A 16,812-nucleotide genomic window follows, 5' to 3' on the forward strand; every position below is an offset into this window, starting at 1 on the left:
TCCCGTGTTGCGCAACCGCGGTCAGTAATGGATACAAAGTCCACGACACTTCGTTCAATTGTCTGGCAATGTCAAAACGAGACAAAAAATAGTGACGTAATTTTAATAAATTTGAAACAGTTGCACAAGTGTTTCCTCTGCTCGACGGGGCCAGTGTCACATATAATATAAAGGTGATGTTTACCATAGGAGGAAAGGAAGTAACAGAAAAGACAATGTGCAAGTAAAACCTTATTACATATTAAAAAACACTTATTTTCTTAAAAAATATATATTCCGAAACGATAGGGACTAGTCATTCTGAAGGTAAAATTACAGTGGACGTTTATCGATTATACAATGTTGCAAGTAAATTCGGTACCCACCCAAAAAGCGAAACGAAAAATAGTGGTGGAGTACGAACGCTCTAAGAACGCTAGAATCTTCATTTGTAGTTCCACCAATGGTATGACTAACAATATCGATCTGAATATTTTAAAGAAAAAAATGTGCGCCCCCTGTCTCTCGTCGAAAAAAAAAATTCCTGCAATCCTTGGTACAGACAGAGACAGAGGAAAAGTCTTTCGATCTTTTCTATGACGTGATTTTTTAGCAAAAAATTTCAAATTATTTCAATGCATGATAATTCAATAGCTGCTGAGACAATACAATCTCCACCGCAGGGGGCTTAAGAACTGTGGTGCAAAATGAATGAAAATCACCCTATATCTCCTTTTCCTTTACAATGGATTAGTGTCTCATTTGCTGAGTAGGGGAGACCAAACTAAAAAACGATGCTAGGTCCAGACCTTTCTAGGTCATCGGTGTTTGAAATATTTATATAGATTTTTGTGTGGCGAGTACAATAATTCAATCATATACGGGGGGGACACCAAACGCGTTTTTCGCTAGTTTTTAGCGCGGTTTACCACTTTTCAATAAAATTTTGATCGTAAATGTAGATTCTCGAAGGATACTACATTTTAAAATCGGGGACGTATATACAGTGCGTCTCAAAATGACTACTCTTCCATTGGTTTCACGCACAGAAACTCTGCACGTTTCACAAATATAAATACGATTTATTCTGCTAAAACACAACATTAATTGTCCGCATTTTCCACTACAAGATCATTTTCGCGTAAGTATTTCTCACTTGAGTCCACATCCGGTTTTTCAGGGGGTGTAAAGAAAATTCGCTCGGCTTTGCGGTATTGCGGCGACATTTCCATTCCCTTGATGACCTTCTTCATTAAAATGGCGTCGGCCGCTGCTTCCCAGAACGTGGGGGGTGGTCTAGAAAAGAAAAAAATAATTAGATTTTTATCGTCGTCGTCCATACACAAAGCACTAGATTTTATCGCCTCGGAATAGCAAAACTGGTGCGCCAAGGCCGTAATTTGAATCTAGTGATTTGCCCCGAATGTGAATAATATGCCCCGAAATAGCCGAGAAAGTGGGGCGGAAGCAGGGGGTGTTGTTACCCTGTTTTGTCCTGTTTGAATGTCTCGACAACGTTTGAGACACGAACAACTTAAATGCATTATGCATGAGGAGTGTCGTACTATAATAGTATAATGCGGTCGCAACCCCCATCACTGAAGTAAAATGTAAATACCTACTTTTAGTTAAATCAGAACGGACACAGAACGTGTGCCATTTGCCCTAATCGCCGAATCAACACGCAAAGTACGTATCGACCGAAAAACGCAGAAACTACCTGAGAAACTCGCATATATTACTCACTTACAAACTTACTCCTCCTTGTCCTTGTCCTTGTCCTTGTCCCCATGGCCTTGCTCAACATCATGTAGCTCCTCCACAGTCTCCTGGTTAGCACTCCCCACAGACTCCCCGAGGAGGTCTTTATTGCTGTCCCCCTCCAAATCCTCTAAGACATCAGAAAAATCCGCATGTTTATCTTCCTCTCGGTCTTTTGAAGCAGTATTAACGTCCTCCTCAAGGGAGTGCACAGTTTCAAAGAAGGGAGCTGCAGCTGTCTGGAAAGCTTCTCTTGCATGGTCAGTTTCGGACATTACCACCGTTTCAGCCTCAGACACTGCTTCAGTTGCTGCGTCCGAGGCGCTGGTCAAGAGGTCATCTTTAGAACTGCTATAGAAGAAATAATTAATCTAGAGAGGGTTTTGTAGAGCTTGCCAACCTTAGAGCCTCCTGGGCGTCTTGAAATTCATGGGCTATATTTTCGGAGGTCCTGGAGGTGGCAAAAGTGAAGGTGTCCCCTATTTTCTGAGCCACTGAGCCTATGGATTCTTCGGCGGTATTCAAGGCGATGTGCACTGAGTCTTTCATTGACTCTAAGCCGTCTTTGATAGTGTCTCCGGTATCTGCAAAAATAAACCTTTACAGTTGAAAAGGTCACTCACTGATGACCAAAGCACTTTCGTGCACGCTATAATATATAATGGTTTTAAAAATTGATGTAAAGGGTGCACGCTACAGAAAAACATGCTGATTTTACTGCGAACAATATATATTTTCTCAAATTACCCTGTAAAGCTTTCTCCCCCTTAGATATAGTCTCGTTCGCGGTGTCTTTGACGCCTTCCACCAAATTCTTCCCCTGTTCCACCAGAGGCGCACTGCTCGCGCACCCCATTATAAGTTCGCAATTAATTAACAACTAAATTAATCATTAATTAAAGTATTATGGACGATATAGGAAACTCTGGAAATAAACAATCGATATATCCAGCGTTTTTCTTTGAATTGTTGTTATTGCAGTCGCGCTCGCGCCAAGACTGACTGACCGTCGGTCACCTTTTCACGAGGGGGCAATTTTCACGCCACCCTCACGCGAAGGGTGGAATTTCATAGTCCAGCACCCCGGCAGGGTCTTAAGAACACTTCAAATTTCAGCCATAGCCCTTGGACTACAATGGGAAATTATGGGTATATTCGACCATAAAGCGTTGTACCACTTTTGATATCGAACGTCTCCAACAGGTATTGTTCTAAAGTGGCTCGCGCGATGTAATTGCGACCATGATGGTAAATTTTTATTGGCCGCGGCTGTTACAATAGGGATGAAATAGGCCTAACTGAGGCATAAAAAGTTTGTATGAAAAAAAAAATTTGCGAAAAAACATGCGGAGATAAGCTACGCTACTGTCTTTTGAACAGTTCTTGAGCTTCAAGTGCTCTTTCCAAACGATCGTTTCTATTACAAAAAAACATATTTAGTATTTCTTTTAAGAGAGAATTCCAATTTTACACAGTTTATACTACGAAGAAATTATGAAAGCGCCATGCAATGGAGCGCTATAAACAAACAGTGCTAAGATTCTGCACGCACCGAAAAAATCTATCACCAATATCGATAACAATTTAAACGCGGTCCCCACGCAAAGATTGGCAATAAATTGCTCAAAATATGACAAAATTAATTTTAAATCTCTTATATTTAGATGGCGCCATCTATGTACCACTGAGCTAGATAAGTCTTTTGGTACACAAGGAAATCTATAGTTATCTTGCAGCACTATCTAGTCGTGGCTAGTCAAAGTGAATAATGTATGATAGAAGAAACCTGCTTATATTTATTACGTCATGTGGTTTATGGCTGACGCTACAACTAAAAAAAGTATGCTAGCTTTGCAATTTTTTAATATAAAAATATCAATGCAAGCATATCAACAAACCGGCCGTTTATGTCTTTCAAACGCAAATGGCAATGTTCAATTTGTATTGCCAATATAAAGATGACACATTTTCGGGCAAAAATGTTCATCATTTGTCGGGAAGTCTCCTCAAAAACCAGCGGCGTCCATGATAATTTAAATTTTTTAAAAATGGTGAAAAATAAGGTTCTCCGATTTCAACAATATTAGGCTCCATAATACATATACGATACACCTTTGGAATGCTAAGGTCAAATATCGAATCGTGCAACTTTGATTTTTTGGTCCAAAAAATACCATGAGCTATACATCATGAAAATTTTTGATCCCAAAAATCAAAGTTGTCCGCTTGGAATTTTAGCCTTAACATATGAAAGCTATATCGTATGCCTACTGCGAAACCCAATCTCGCTGAAATCGGAGCGTTCAATTTTCACAATTTTTTTTCTACAGAATTCTCCTGTACGTCACTGATTTTGCGAAGGTCAAATTTTAAAACAAAATGCACTTTATGATTTCTTTGCCAAAAATTTGATATGTAAAAAAAATTTACCGACAAATTTTGCCTTCTCAAAGACGGAGATGTGCATAGCAATTTTGCCAAAAAAAAACTAGTGAAAATCGAGTACTTCGATTCTGAAGATATTTGGCTCCTGAAAAGGTATTTGGAATATCTACGTCGGTACCAAATATTTTCCAAATCGGAGCAACTTGCTTTTTCGACCAAGAATTTTCACGATACAAGCTCATGATATTTTTTGAACTCAAAAATCGAATTTCTCCAGTTTCACTGAAATCGGGCCACGTCAATTTTGACTTATTTATTTGCACAAAATTGTCATGTACTCCACTGATTTTTCAATGACACACTTTCGAATAAATATTGAAGAATGTTTCTCGAAAAATTCAATTATTTCGATTCCAAAATGTTTAGCATTGGAAGGTAAAGGTAAGATATTTTGTAGGTGGATTGTTGAAAGATCTGTATTCCATAATAATTAAAACAATTTTAGGTGCAACGTGTAGACTTGCAGTAAATAACGCATTAATAGTGGATCGAAGTAACAAATAAATCAAGTTAATTTCAATAACTATAAATAAAAATTATCCGTTTTTCATTTATCATATTTCCCTTCGTTTCCCTCTCATTTTATTTTTATTAATTCTTTTTTGCTTTGTTAATATAAATTTTGTGCAAAAATTACAAAATATTGTAGACCAATAGATTTTTCATTACCGACAATGTCTACTCTATGGGAGCACCATCTATACGTGCAGCATAAACAATAATATTGCAGTTTTCTTTATCACAGCCTCGTGGAAAAGCGGGAAACGATTTGACACCTTCCGTCAATTGTCAATAATCAATGTCAAAAGTTGTCATAAAAAAGGAAAGCAAAAACTTGTTTAGAGTTTAGAGGTGAAAAATGAGACGTTTTCACGCAAAACTAGCCATCAATCGTGTTAAAATTTGATCCAAATTATCTTAAAAGTCTTCGGGAGCCCTGAGCGACGAGAATGTGACCAGTGCCGGACTAAAGTGAGCCGAATTTGAGTCGTTGAATGTATTGATTCAGGTCCAGGTTATGTTTCCAACTTTCATAAGCATACTAGGTGTGTTGTTTGTGTTTGTTTATTATTAATTGGCCGTTATCGCCTCTGTGAGCGACCATTGTTCTTGTCTTAGCCCCATTCCCTGCGTCCTTGTTCACGTCATTTCTGGGCAGTGGTGGTGGGTCATAGAGCCATGCTCCTTTTTCACTCTTTGAATATTACATAAATAGGCAAGCTCTTGCTGTTTTTTAGATATTCAGTCGTGGTGGGAGGTCCCCAGCATCGCACACTTTTGCTCACTCTTCCGTACAGCTTTCAACCTGCTCGATTTTGATATTGAAGTAAGTTGCAACCCTCTTCCATTCCCAATTTCCTCTCTCCAAATCATCTTCTTGCTACTCCTACAACTTAACTGCTTTGTGTCAGGATCTAGAAGAAGCCCTCCTAACTGATGGGACTGAAGAAACCTCCTGGCTGCAGGAATTAATTGTTCGATTGCTCAGTGGGTGTCTGCCCAACAATGAGATCTCCACGTTCAATTATCAGATGTTTCTGAGGCGGCTGTTCAGGCAAAAATGTCAAGAGCATGACCGGTACAACCCTTTCAACACTGACTGTGATTTCACCCTGCTACCATTGAGGACCAAAGTCGATATTCTACATGCTCTCTGTGATTTCCGACTGGGTATGTTCTACCCAAATAGATATAGTATTTGTGTAAAGTTACCAAAACATTAGATGCTGAGGATGTGCTCGATCAGTTAAAGAACCTGGAGGCAGACAGTCTCCGAGTGGAACCTTTGGGCTACGATAAAATCGACTCAGCCTATTGGTACTTTTACGGCACTCGCCTCTATCGCGAGGACTTTGAGAAAAAGAACAACAAGAAAAAGGCCGTCTGGCAAGTGATTTGTTTCACTGAGGACGATTGGTTCCAGCTGACCAAAAAGTTCAAGAGCTCAAACGTCAAGAACGAACGTGCCTTGTATCACACTTTGAGCAAGAACTTCCTACCTGAGTTGCCAAGGCTTTTCAAGGAGAAGGAGCGACAAGCCAGGAGAAGGCTGCTCGAAAACCAGCCTAGTAGGACTTCAGATAGGGTTAGGAAGTCGGTGAGTTAGGAGTTTTTTGGAACATATTTCTTCAAATTTTCCCTTTTCAAGCACTGCCTACTACATCCTGATTTCTGTTAAATTGATTCACAATTGTGCTTTTTAAAGTTTTAATCAAAGTAGTGGTATAACTTAACTAAAAATCTTGTTGTAAATGAAAATAAGTTAACATCAAGTTTCTTAATATTCATCTCTTTTTTCAAATGCTGCCTACTATTGTTTGGTTCACCCCAACCAGACCTGCTTACATTTTGATATTCATTAGAAAGTCAGTAGTGCGTGTTTCTGAGAGTTGTATGGAACATTGTTTCTCTGGATTCTTCCTTTGACCTGTGGCGCCAACTGTAAATCAGGCGAAGCACCATTTGCTAAACAAGCAGGTTTTTCGTGTACAATGCTCAATTTGACCATTCACCCCTAGAGGGCATTACCAAAATTATAGATTTCTCTAAGTATTATGTTTATTTGGCTTTGCAATGAATAGAGAGCGGCACATTCAGACGATGCTTTTAAATTTTATTGAAAGCAGTAGCGTAGCGTGTTCCTGGGAGTTAAATGAAATATTGCTTAAGTTCTCCATTCTTTGTTTAAAACCCATTTAGTATGCTACTAATTTTTATCAACATATTTGGTATTTGTATTGAATTACTAAATTTTGGCGAATGTTAAGTCGCAAAACTGAACTTTTAGGACACGGAACCGGTCGACAATAAAGACCAACAGCGAGATCTGCAAGAAGAGAAACCCCCCAAGGAGGAAAAAATCAAGGAGTGCACTCCTGAGGGCGATCCCTCGAAGGTCGAAATCAGGCATGAAATGGCCTCCAAGAAGAAAACCAAATCGAAACAGAGAAAACCCTCGGTTAGTGATAGCAGCGACAAAGGTGATTCAACCGCGAGGCCCATTCGTTCTCTTCTCGCTAAACCTGACAGTGTTGCCGCAGAGAGCAACACGAGCAAGCGCAAGAAAGCCAGAACACAAGAGGAGACCCCTCCTGTGATTGTTAAACCGACGGTGGGACGTCAGACGAATAACTCCCTGTCTGCTTTAGACGGACAGATTGTCATCCAAGGAGCGGCGCCTGCGCCCTCCCACAAAAAGAAGCTGAAAACTTCACAAGTTTTCCAGCAAACCGACGAAGACCTGGAAGTGGGAATGCACAAAATTCTGGATTTTGTTAAGAACAACGAGGATGCGTGGCCGTTTTTGGACCCGGTAGAAGAGGAGTACGCTCCAAATTATTATTCAATAATTAGGCGGTAAGTGGTAATATTTGCTTCAGTTATGGAGGTATCTGGTTTCATATTGAATAATAATAACTATCAGATTTATGAGAAAATTCTTTGTACTTCAACGTATTAAAGTCAGTGGCGCATTTGGTTTGCATTTTTAATTATTACTATATTTAGACCAATGGATTTAACCAAAATGGAAGAAAAATTGGACCAAGGCCTGTACAAGAACTTCGACAAGTTCAAATCTGATTTTCAGCTGATTGTCAATAACTGTCGCCTCTACAATGGAGTCGAGAATGGTAGGTTCTTCAAGAGGTTTTCTAGAGGCGTGTTACTTGATTATTTGGTGTTTAGAGTATACGGAAATGGTGGACAACTTGGTTAAAGTGTTTGAGAAGGCGACTGAAAAGTATCTGGACCAGATTTCCTCCTCTGACGAAGAAATCGCAGTGGAAAATCTGAATTCTAGCGAAGAAAAGAACATGAAACCGATCAAAGGCAAGAGGAAGCCTTCCGACTCGCCGCCAAGGTCGCGAAGTAAGCCTGCACTTGCGGCCCAGAGCAAAAAGAAAGAGAGGTAAGAGTCTTAAAATAAACCGGTTTTTGGATTTAACAAGATTGCCATGTATATGCCATATACAGTATGTCCACAGATAGAGGGCCCAAGAGGACAAATGGACAAAAAATGTCGTTTTTCGACAAAAGATCGTTCTTGATAAAAGTTTCTGCTTCTCGAAAAAATACGATTTAGGAAGATAACTTTGAACTTTTTTATACAGGGTGTCCAAAAAGTACGAACACATGAAATACTATCAAGAATAAACTAGCTTTATTTCTCATTTTGGAGCAAAATGGTAATTAAAAAACAAATTTCCAATCCTATCCAAAGTTTAGATACAAAATTGGTTGCTGAAACGTTAATTGCTTCAAACGTCCCCAAAGATATGTATCAGAAATAGTGAGGTCAGGACTTCTTGCAGGCCACAAAAAATTATTTTTCAAAATGAGATTATTAATTAATATTGTGACATTTGTTGTCATGCTTGTTGCAAATACATGAAATGAGGTGAAAAAGGTAAAATTAGAAATTGGTTGAATTTTAAAAGAAAAATAAAACATGGAATACTCAATTAAAATTTTGTCTGTAAACTTTGGATAGGATTTGAAATCTGTTTTTTATTTACCATTTTGCTCCAAAATGAGAAATAAAGGTAGTTTACTCTTGATAATATTTCATGTGTTCGTAGTTTTTGGGCACCCTGTATAAAAAAATTGAAAAGTATCTTCGTAAATCGTATTTTTTCGAGAAGCAGAAACTTTTATCAAGAATGACTTTTTGTCGAAAGACGACATTTTTTGTCCATTTGTCCTCTTGGGCCCTCTATCTGTGGACATACTGTATATATATATATACTAACCAACGATTTAAACAACATTTCCAGGTCAGTTTCTGAGGAAAGTGTGAAGAGTCTGCCTGACGAAGAAGTGGAGAAACCGGTAAAAAAATCTAAGAAATCTGAGAGGGAAGCCAAGAAAGAAATACATAATAAACATGTGGACAAAGAAGAGAAGAAAAAGGATAGAGACATTAAGAAGCCGCAATCGAAGGGGGAGAGCAAAGAGCGAAGCCCTCCTCGTTCGATTAAAGAGGAGGCTAAAAAGTTGAAAAAGGAGAAACAAAGAAGTAGGGACAAAAAGAACAAAAAGAAAGGGCGCAAGCGCAAAAGGACCCCCACTCCAAGCAGCAGCCGCACCCCAAGTCCTGCTCGAAGTGCGCTAAGTACTCCACCCCCTTCAAGTCCGGAACCGTTGCCCGAACCGCGGGAAGATTCCTACGCCCCCGCGGACCCTCCCAAACCCTTCTCCAGCACCTTTCCATGGGAATTCTCCGAAGAACCCCCGCCGAGCAGCCCTGAACATCTGCCTATATCTTTCGGAGGGTTTAAGCCCAACAAACACAACAAATCGCTTCGGGATACCATCGAGAAACTCAAGGCCAACACTGCCTCCTATGATTCATATGACGAACAACGAGATGAAGTTAAAGAAAACAGAGGAAAGGTGCTAGGCAACAAGGAGAAGCAACAGCAACAAGCTAAACAATCGGCTATAGACGCGTTAAGTTTGGCAACAGAGCAAACTCTCAAGGACATTAATAAGTGGTTAGATGATACTCCCAAGTTCGCGGATTTTAGTTCTGCCAGCAATTCGCCCTCATACTTGGCCTTGGATGATTTTGATCTTGTAACTGGAACCAATAAAATCGACGCTAAAATACCGCCAATTTTACCTCTACCGAAAAAAGACAGCCCTGCCCCTGCTAAAAAGAAACAGCCTTCGAAGCTTTTTGGCAAGAGAAGAGAGGTACAACGAACTATCGACAGACTACAGCCGGGTAAATCCAAAGGCAATTTGATCACCAACATCGCCCCTGCCGCCCCTAAAACCGAAGATGTTTTCCCCATTGCGAAAATCAAAGACACGAAAAACTCTCTGATAGTAAAAACTGATGGTAACGCACCCAAATTGAGCCTTGGGTCGGTACTAGATAGTTTCGGCAAACACAAATTCGCCGGAGAAGAAAAACCAGGAGAGGAAAGGCCTAAAACCCCGGAGAAAGTCGTAGCTAAAGAAGCCCCCCTCCCCGATGAAGAGACAACACCTTCTGGAGGCCCTACTCCTAATTTAAGTGCTTGGTTTAAGGCGTTCGGAGCGCCTAAACCGCCTCAGAAAAAAGCGGATTCCAAAGAGGAGGAAGCGGCACCTCCTAATGAAACTTCACCCAAATCCGACCAGCAGGTGACGAGACAGCGGCGCATGAGCACCGGCAGCAGTCAATCGGAGCGCTCTTCATTCAGTCAAGATTTAGATTCTCCGCGAGTGGGAATGGAAGAGCGGGGCGCTTATCCCGCCCCCTATCCATCACCCTTGAACAATGGGGCTTCTCCCCCTGTTAATTCCCCCAACAGATCTCCCTATCCCCCCTTCAATGGAGGTCAAATGAGAGTGGGATTTTATCAGGATACTGTCTCTTCGAGCAAATCCAGCCCGGCGGATAGCCCTTATTACCATGTATACGCCCCAAATACCACCTCTTATGGAAGCTCATACACTGGCACTAGCCCATATTACACGCACGCCACGCCTACTTATAGTAGTACAAACCCCACGCCTCCCTACAACATGGAAAGCGGTAGCAGTGCCTACTACGACACGAGCAAAATAATGAACTACACGGCGAATTCTCCCGCGAGCAGTCAAAATTCGCCGGCAGCACAGCCGCAGATGTCGCCGCATTCTCCTGTTGCTCATTTACCACAGACATCTCCTAGCGTGCATTCGCCCTCAGTGCACTCACCCTCAGTGCATTCACACTCCTCTCACAGCCCCGCCCAATCGTTGCATTCTCCTGGAATGGGCGTGGCTTCACCCGGTGTGGGCGTTGCCTCTCCGGGAGTGGTAGTAGTTAATTCTCCAGGAGTGCAACACTCACCGATGGCTCTAAATTCACCAGCAACACCACAGGAAAACGATAAAGAAGTTCCTCATATTCCTCCTACTGTTGTGCAACATCAGCAACCACCGCCGGCTTTTCCTGTTAAGAAACGTGTTCTCTTGGACAACAGCGAGCGAGAATTAACATCTCAGTTTGCTCAGCTGCAGGAAGAGATGGCTAATCGCAGTCTTCAACAACAACTACAGCAGGAACCGATTCCTTCACCAAGACAGACACAACAACAACTAGTCGCGCAACCTGCTGTGAAAATGCCGCAGCAACCGTCGCCTCAACAGCCCCCACATCAAATGGCAGCGAGCGAACACAAGCAGTCGCTGCCGGAGCAAATACGCAGCGACATGATGCCGGAGGTAGGAGTGGCCAAACCAACCATAGGCGTGCCCTACCCAGAAGTGACAACGGCTACGGCTGCGCAATTTAACGCCGGTTATGGATCAAGGGAAGCCTCCTATGGGTTCAATGTGCCGGCCTCGCGATCGCTGCCGACTGCCCCCAACCACCAACAGAAATTCGATATGTCCAAGTTCACAAATATGGGTAAGTTTGATCTATTCCAAAGTTGATGGAATAAAAATCTCAAAGCACAAAAATTTCTTACTTATTTAGGTTATTCGGGTCCTGAGGTAAACTTCTCCAGAGCTTTGCAACAGCAGTACGAGCTGAACTATGCCCGAACGACAGTTCAATCAGCAATATCGCAAGCTTCCCAGTTACTCAGTAAGTTCATTAATTGATAATAATTTCTTTAAGATGAAAATTCTGAAATAGGTTCGCAGCCGCTAAGCATGAGTCAGCCAGTGGCTTCGACCGTGGCTTCATTGCCAGGTTACCAAAAGTCTGTTGCGACAAATCAGCAGCAGGCGCACGCCTCGTACCATCAACCAGGACGCGGCACTGTGGACTCAGTAGCAGAACGTTTAGCAGCACAAGTGCAACAAGATGTGGGAGGGTACAATAAGCAAGACGCTCGGAATACCTACAATTCACCTTCTCTGGAATTGGAACAAGCACTGGGTTTGACCCGGGGCCTGTCTAATATGATGGCCGGCTTGCAATCCGGATCTAATCCTTACTATACGGACAAGAGTCATATGTTCAATATGGGCTACGGACAACAACAACAGCAGGCAATACAGCATCACCACCAGCAGCAGCCGCAACAACAAGGGATCTACCGCCAGATGACAGTGCCCGACGTGCAATCACACGACCTTAAGTCGGGACCGCAAGGCGGACAGGTGACACAGGAAAGAAAACTGCGCAAGAAGAAAACCACTTCGGTTAAGGGTAAGTTGGTATTGTTCCGTGTAAAATATCATTTCGACAAAGTTTTCAATAATGCATAGCTTTAAAAGATGTGCAAGTTTAATGGGGATTAATTGTATATTACGGTTGTAATTTTTGTTTTCAGCAGATGTGACGTCCATGACAGCGGGGAATGTGCCTACTGCGCAGGTGGCACCCAACCCACCACACGCCTTTCAATCGTACGCAGGCTTGAAGGCTACAGGTCCACCCCCATCTGCGCAGTTGGATTCTGCGATCGCCTCCCTTAAAACTGCCTCCTCTGTGCCGGGTAGCGCCTTTAATTTCGGCATTTCTGGTTCAGGGCTTCCAGAAGGTTACCCGAACCTTCTTGATGACTTCCGGCCGCCCTCGAACTATTTCATGGGCAGTGCAAACGCGGCCAAACCACCCGGACAGTCGGCTTTCCTGAATCCGGTGCATCAAGGCAGGGCAGGCGGATATCCCCCTCCGCTGGGCGGAGCCTTCATGGACACTAGTTCGCAACTTTATCAGCATTATTTACAGGCGGGGGTGTTGAATCAAGGACTGTTGGGGGCGGGGGGGTACCCACCGGGATACCATCACGCCCTCGCCTCTATGCGACAGCCGTACGACACCATGACGCGACCCTCGTGGCTCTAGTGTGCTGACTTCCATTGACTATTTAACGGGATAAAGTGCATTATTTTAAGCTCGTATTGGGTAGGTTTAAATGGGAATTAGAAGAGATATTAGTGCCCTAATCCTTGGGAGGAATTCCCGCAACCACCCAGGGTATTATCTTGTTTTTTTTACTGTCTTTTGGAGAATCAAAATTAGAGGCAAGCGGACTGAAAATATCCCTAGAGAGTAGTGAATTTTTGGCATGCTCGCCAAGCGCTAAACAGTCGGTTACTAGGGCAAACATAAACTCAAACTCAGTCAAGTGGCCGTAACCTGGTAAGTGCCGTTTTACTTTAATCAAAAAATCAATCTTTTGTATATTGTTGTACCAAAGACATATGGATTTTATTAACCCTTGTACATAGAGTTATTACTGGATATACTATAGTATACCGAGAGTATTTTTCCTTTTTTTTAAAATTCATTTTATACATATCGTGTATTGTTTTTTATATTTTTGTCTACATGCTAAAGTGGGCCGCGGCTTTCAACATCGAAAAAACTACGCTCTCACTGAGTATTGATTGAAATTGCATAAAATTGCTATTATTGAGTAAAATTTTTTGGTACGCCCCTGTATACTGGATCCATGATTCTAAGCTAAGCACCCCTGGTTTTTTTTAACGATTTTCAAAAACTGACCTTTCAATATTTCTGAAAATCAGTGGCGTACTATAATTTCTCAGAACTTTCTTTTACCAGAAATTTTACAAATTTAAAAAGGTAAAGCTCATAGCAGTGCTGCCAATTTTTTTTAGAGTTTCTATGAATTTTAAGTCGTAAACAAGAACAATTATAAGACCATGATTGTCCATATAAAATTAGTAATTGTGAGGTTTCAATATTCGTAAATAACAGTGGCGTATTCCGATTCTCTCAGCCCCTACGGATTTTCATATTTGGCCCTTACGTTGAAGTTAAACTGACAATTTAAACGATACCTCAATTCTCCATCAATGGGCCACCTGACTAGTGAGAATGTAGGATCACAATGAACCAGATCTGGTATACATATACAGGGACGACCCAAGAAAAGGTACCGCAGCTGAGCCTCCCCTGTATATGCCCTCTTCCACCGCACGTACCCGCAGTTACTTTAAGCTACAACTAAGCAGGTGTTTTAGGCATATAGTAATAATGACGATAATAATAATAAAGTGGTATTAGAATTATACGTTATAATAGTTGCATTGCGGGTATATTGTAGTAAAATATTTCAGCGACACCTTGTATATTTTTAGACCATTATTTAAATTTTTATCGCGTACGGACCATTTTCCATTGGCACATCATTACCGTTCGAATCGGGTCGAGTATACGAGAGGCGGATCGAAAGTATACACTCACCAGTTTAGTTTCCTATATAATTATTTTCGAGCCGCCCAGTATATAGTTTTTAGGGAAGGGTTACAAATTATTAGGTGCGATTTTGTTTAGGAAGTTGTGCTCTCAGGCCTGACATTAGTCAATTTCATTGGTTGAAAGGCGCCATGTTGGGGTTTTGCTTCCAATAAATTGACCGATTTGCACATCACCAAAGGTTCTTAGATCGACTAGAATAATATTAAGTTTTATTGGATTTTAAACTAGTGAAAATGACAAGTTTTCGTAACTAATCTTCTGTAGCCCGCACTACGAGGAGAGGAAAGCGCCAATAAAAGGAAATAAAAACAAAATTCTACGTTTTATGTACATAAAAATTATATAAATAAATTTTATTATTGTATATTAAATAAATGAGTTGTAATAACCAAACAACTCACCTATGCCTCTCAACCAATTCACAGCTCCCAGTCATTGCTCTCAGCCAAATCCTGCATCATCTTATCCTTCACCCTTGGCCTAGGATCTTCCTTAATGTCGGTTTGAACAGCTCCTGTTTGTCCCAGTAAATACTCAAGCTCTGTAATGCCACAATTTACTATACTCCTGCCATATTTGATATGACTACACCCCTCACCATCTCTTGTCAAATTGGGGCCCCTAAACTCTAAAGGTCCTGCTACCTGCTTTTTGAGGTCTCCCTCAAAGTATATAAATAATGTGGGCAAATTCCGGTCTGGGTAGTTTGGAATGCAAGTTGTTGAAATTGATTTTAAGAATTTCACTGTGGGGAATTTCAAAGCCAATTGGCGCATGTGCTCATTTATGAGAGCACAAAGAGGGATTCTGATAAGATGTTTTTTTTTAGATGGAGTTAAATTTAAAATCAAGACTTACCCTTGTTTATAAAGATGCAAAATCACCCAAACTCCTTGACCAGCTTTGTTGACCTCACTTACATAGTCCTGGGCAGAGATTTCCCCTACATAACCATACTTGGATTTTTCAGATAAAGCTTTGATTTCAGCTATTCTTTTTTGACGGTATTCTAGCAGCACTGCTTCGTCCTCTGAGTCTTCCAATTCGTCCAACTCATCAAGGTCCAATTCACTAATCTTCTTACCTTCTAAATTGCTAGATTTGTTTACCAGCTCTTTTTCAATGGTGCCCAAAGAGGACCCTACCTACCTTGGGTCTTCTTCTCGATAGTGTCCTCCAGCATAGACACGATTTGCTCTTCGGAAATTTCCTTCTCCTTTTTGGGAGGCAGGATGCCCTTGGACCTTAGGATGTCGTTCCATTCGGTGTCCTCGTTAGGATTTTGCATCTTTTGAGTTCAAACGCGGAGTTTTTGACTGGTGAAACGTGAAACTGAGAAAAACTGGGACATAAACAAAAAGCCATAAAAGGAGTTCCGGAGGGGCTAAAAGTAAGGTTAATTTGAGATCGTTTCTAGGAAGCTTGTGTAGATGGCACCAGCTATAGTGGTTGTTGGTTTAACAATGCGGTTCTAAAAAGGCAACAGGATTTATGGGGTGACATCATTATTGGCTGCGGGCAACGTTTTGATTTAGTTTTATCGTTACTAAGGATCGGTTTTCCAAACTTTTGGTAATTTTATCAACAAGATGATATCCAAGAAAATGGAGAAATTGATTCATGCCCTGCTCTAATTTCGTCGTTTTTATGAAAATTGTTGAAACACCATGCCGAAAAGAAATAACGTTGAAACGTTGAACGTTGAAACAACGTTATTTTATATGAGAATATTAAGTTTTCTTATAGTATATGAAATATTTCTAAATTTTACCTCACTTTACAAATTGAACTTGAGATTTTTTCTGAGAAAAATACAGTACTCATAGTTTGTATACTTTAAATGATGAAATCATTATCTACTTTTTCAATACAATTATTGCGATTTTAATACGATTAAATGAGATGAAATAGAAAAAAACCGCGTTTTTTATTTTATTCAAATATTTAACGAATGAGACTAGAAGTAAAAATTTCGGGCCTGATCCCTTTTTTCGGCCTTTCTGAACGAAATCTGTTACTCTTTGTCAAGATTTGTCTCGACGCTATTTAGTGCAATCGACTTAGACATACTAATGACCTTTTTTAAAAACTTCTATATTCAATACAGCTCATTCACTAAATTGCTCACTCACTTGTCCGCATCACTCGGACGGTATTTATTACACCTGCTACCACTGAAATGCTATTGTTAAGTTCGCACATGCCTCTATTAAAAAAAAAAACATTTACAACTGCGTATTTTTTGTGTTAATTTTGTACCCTGTATATTAATCTGGTTTCCGAATGCCAATGAGTCGGAAAGTACCCAAAGTCACAAGCGTCATCTGTGGTTTGTAGCGGACAATTTAAATATTCGACGAATATTCTGTTAGAAGAGAGAACACACTTTGAGCTGAAATCAGAGATGGAGCCCCAGGATTAAGGATCGGTCATGAAAGCACCGAAAGTCACGCACGCCATCTTTG

At 40.9% G+C, this 16,812-nt stretch overlaps 3 protein-coding genes across 6 annotated transcripts; 1 reads left to right on the top strand and 2 right to left on the bottom strand.

The window, feature by feature from the left end:
• Positions 1-1,040: 1,040 nt before the first annotated feature.
• LOC136411270 (uro-adherence factor A) lies at positions 1,041-2,882 on the bottom strand. Its single transcript, XM_066393760.1, has 4 exons — positions 2,488-2,882; positions 2,141-2,324; positions 1,738-2,091; positions 1,041-1,275 (listed from the first exon to the last, which is right to left on the bottom strand). Exons 1-4 carry the CDS (start codon positions 2,594-2,596, stop codon positions 1,083-1,085), a joined length of 840 nt encoding a protein of 279 aa, XP_066249857.1. The 5' UTR covers positions 2,597-2,882; the 3' UTR covers positions 1,041-1,082.
• Positions 2,883-4,998: 2,116 nt separating this feature from the next.
• dikar lies at positions 4,999-14,718 on the top strand. 4 transcript variants are annotated; one of them, XM_066394623.1, is made up of 12 exons: positions 4,999-5,231; positions 5,424-5,512; positions 5,598-5,856; positions 5,910-6,283; positions 6,974-7,166; positions 7,227-7,542; positions 7,693-7,817; positions 7,873-8,095; positions 8,961-11,572; positions 11,642-11,752; positions 11,804-12,322; positions 12,447-14,718. In XM_066394623.1, the coding sequence occupies exons 1-12, from the start codon at positions 5,204-5,206 to the stop codon at positions 12,962-12,964; spliced, it is 5,367 nt and encodes a 1,788-aa protein (XP_066250720.1). In that variant the 5' UTR covers positions 4,999-5,203; the 3' UTR covers positions 12,965-14,718. The 4 variants fall into 4 exon arrangements, with proteins under 4 accessions (XP_066250720.1, XP_066250721.1, XP_066250718.1 ...); XM_066394624.1 differs by having other exon boundaries at positions 4,999-5,157; XM_066394621.1 differs by having other exon boundaries at positions 6,974-7,542.
• Positions 14,669-15,739, bottom strand: viaf (viral IAP-associated factor). The gene is made up of 4 exons (XM_066394626.1): positions 15,497-15,739; positions 15,206-15,434; positions 14,946-15,154; positions 14,669-14,888 (listed from the first exon to the last, which is right to left on the bottom strand). Exons 1-4 carry the CDS (start codon positions 15,633-15,635, stop codon positions 14,767-14,769), a joined length of 699 nt encoding a protein of 232 aa, XP_066250723.1. The 5' UTR covers positions 15,636-15,739; the 3' UTR covers positions 14,669-14,766.
• Positions 15,740-16,812: the final 1,073 nt, after the last annotated feature.

The sequence above is a fragment of the Euwallacea similis genome, chromosome 10, assembly GCF_039881205.1.
Source record: "Euwallacea similis isolate ESF13 chromosome 10, ESF131.1, whole genome shotgun sequence".
NCBI classification, from domain to species: domain Eukaryota; kingdom Metazoa; phylum Arthropoda; class Insecta; order Coleoptera; family Curculionidae; genus Euwallacea; species Euwallacea similis.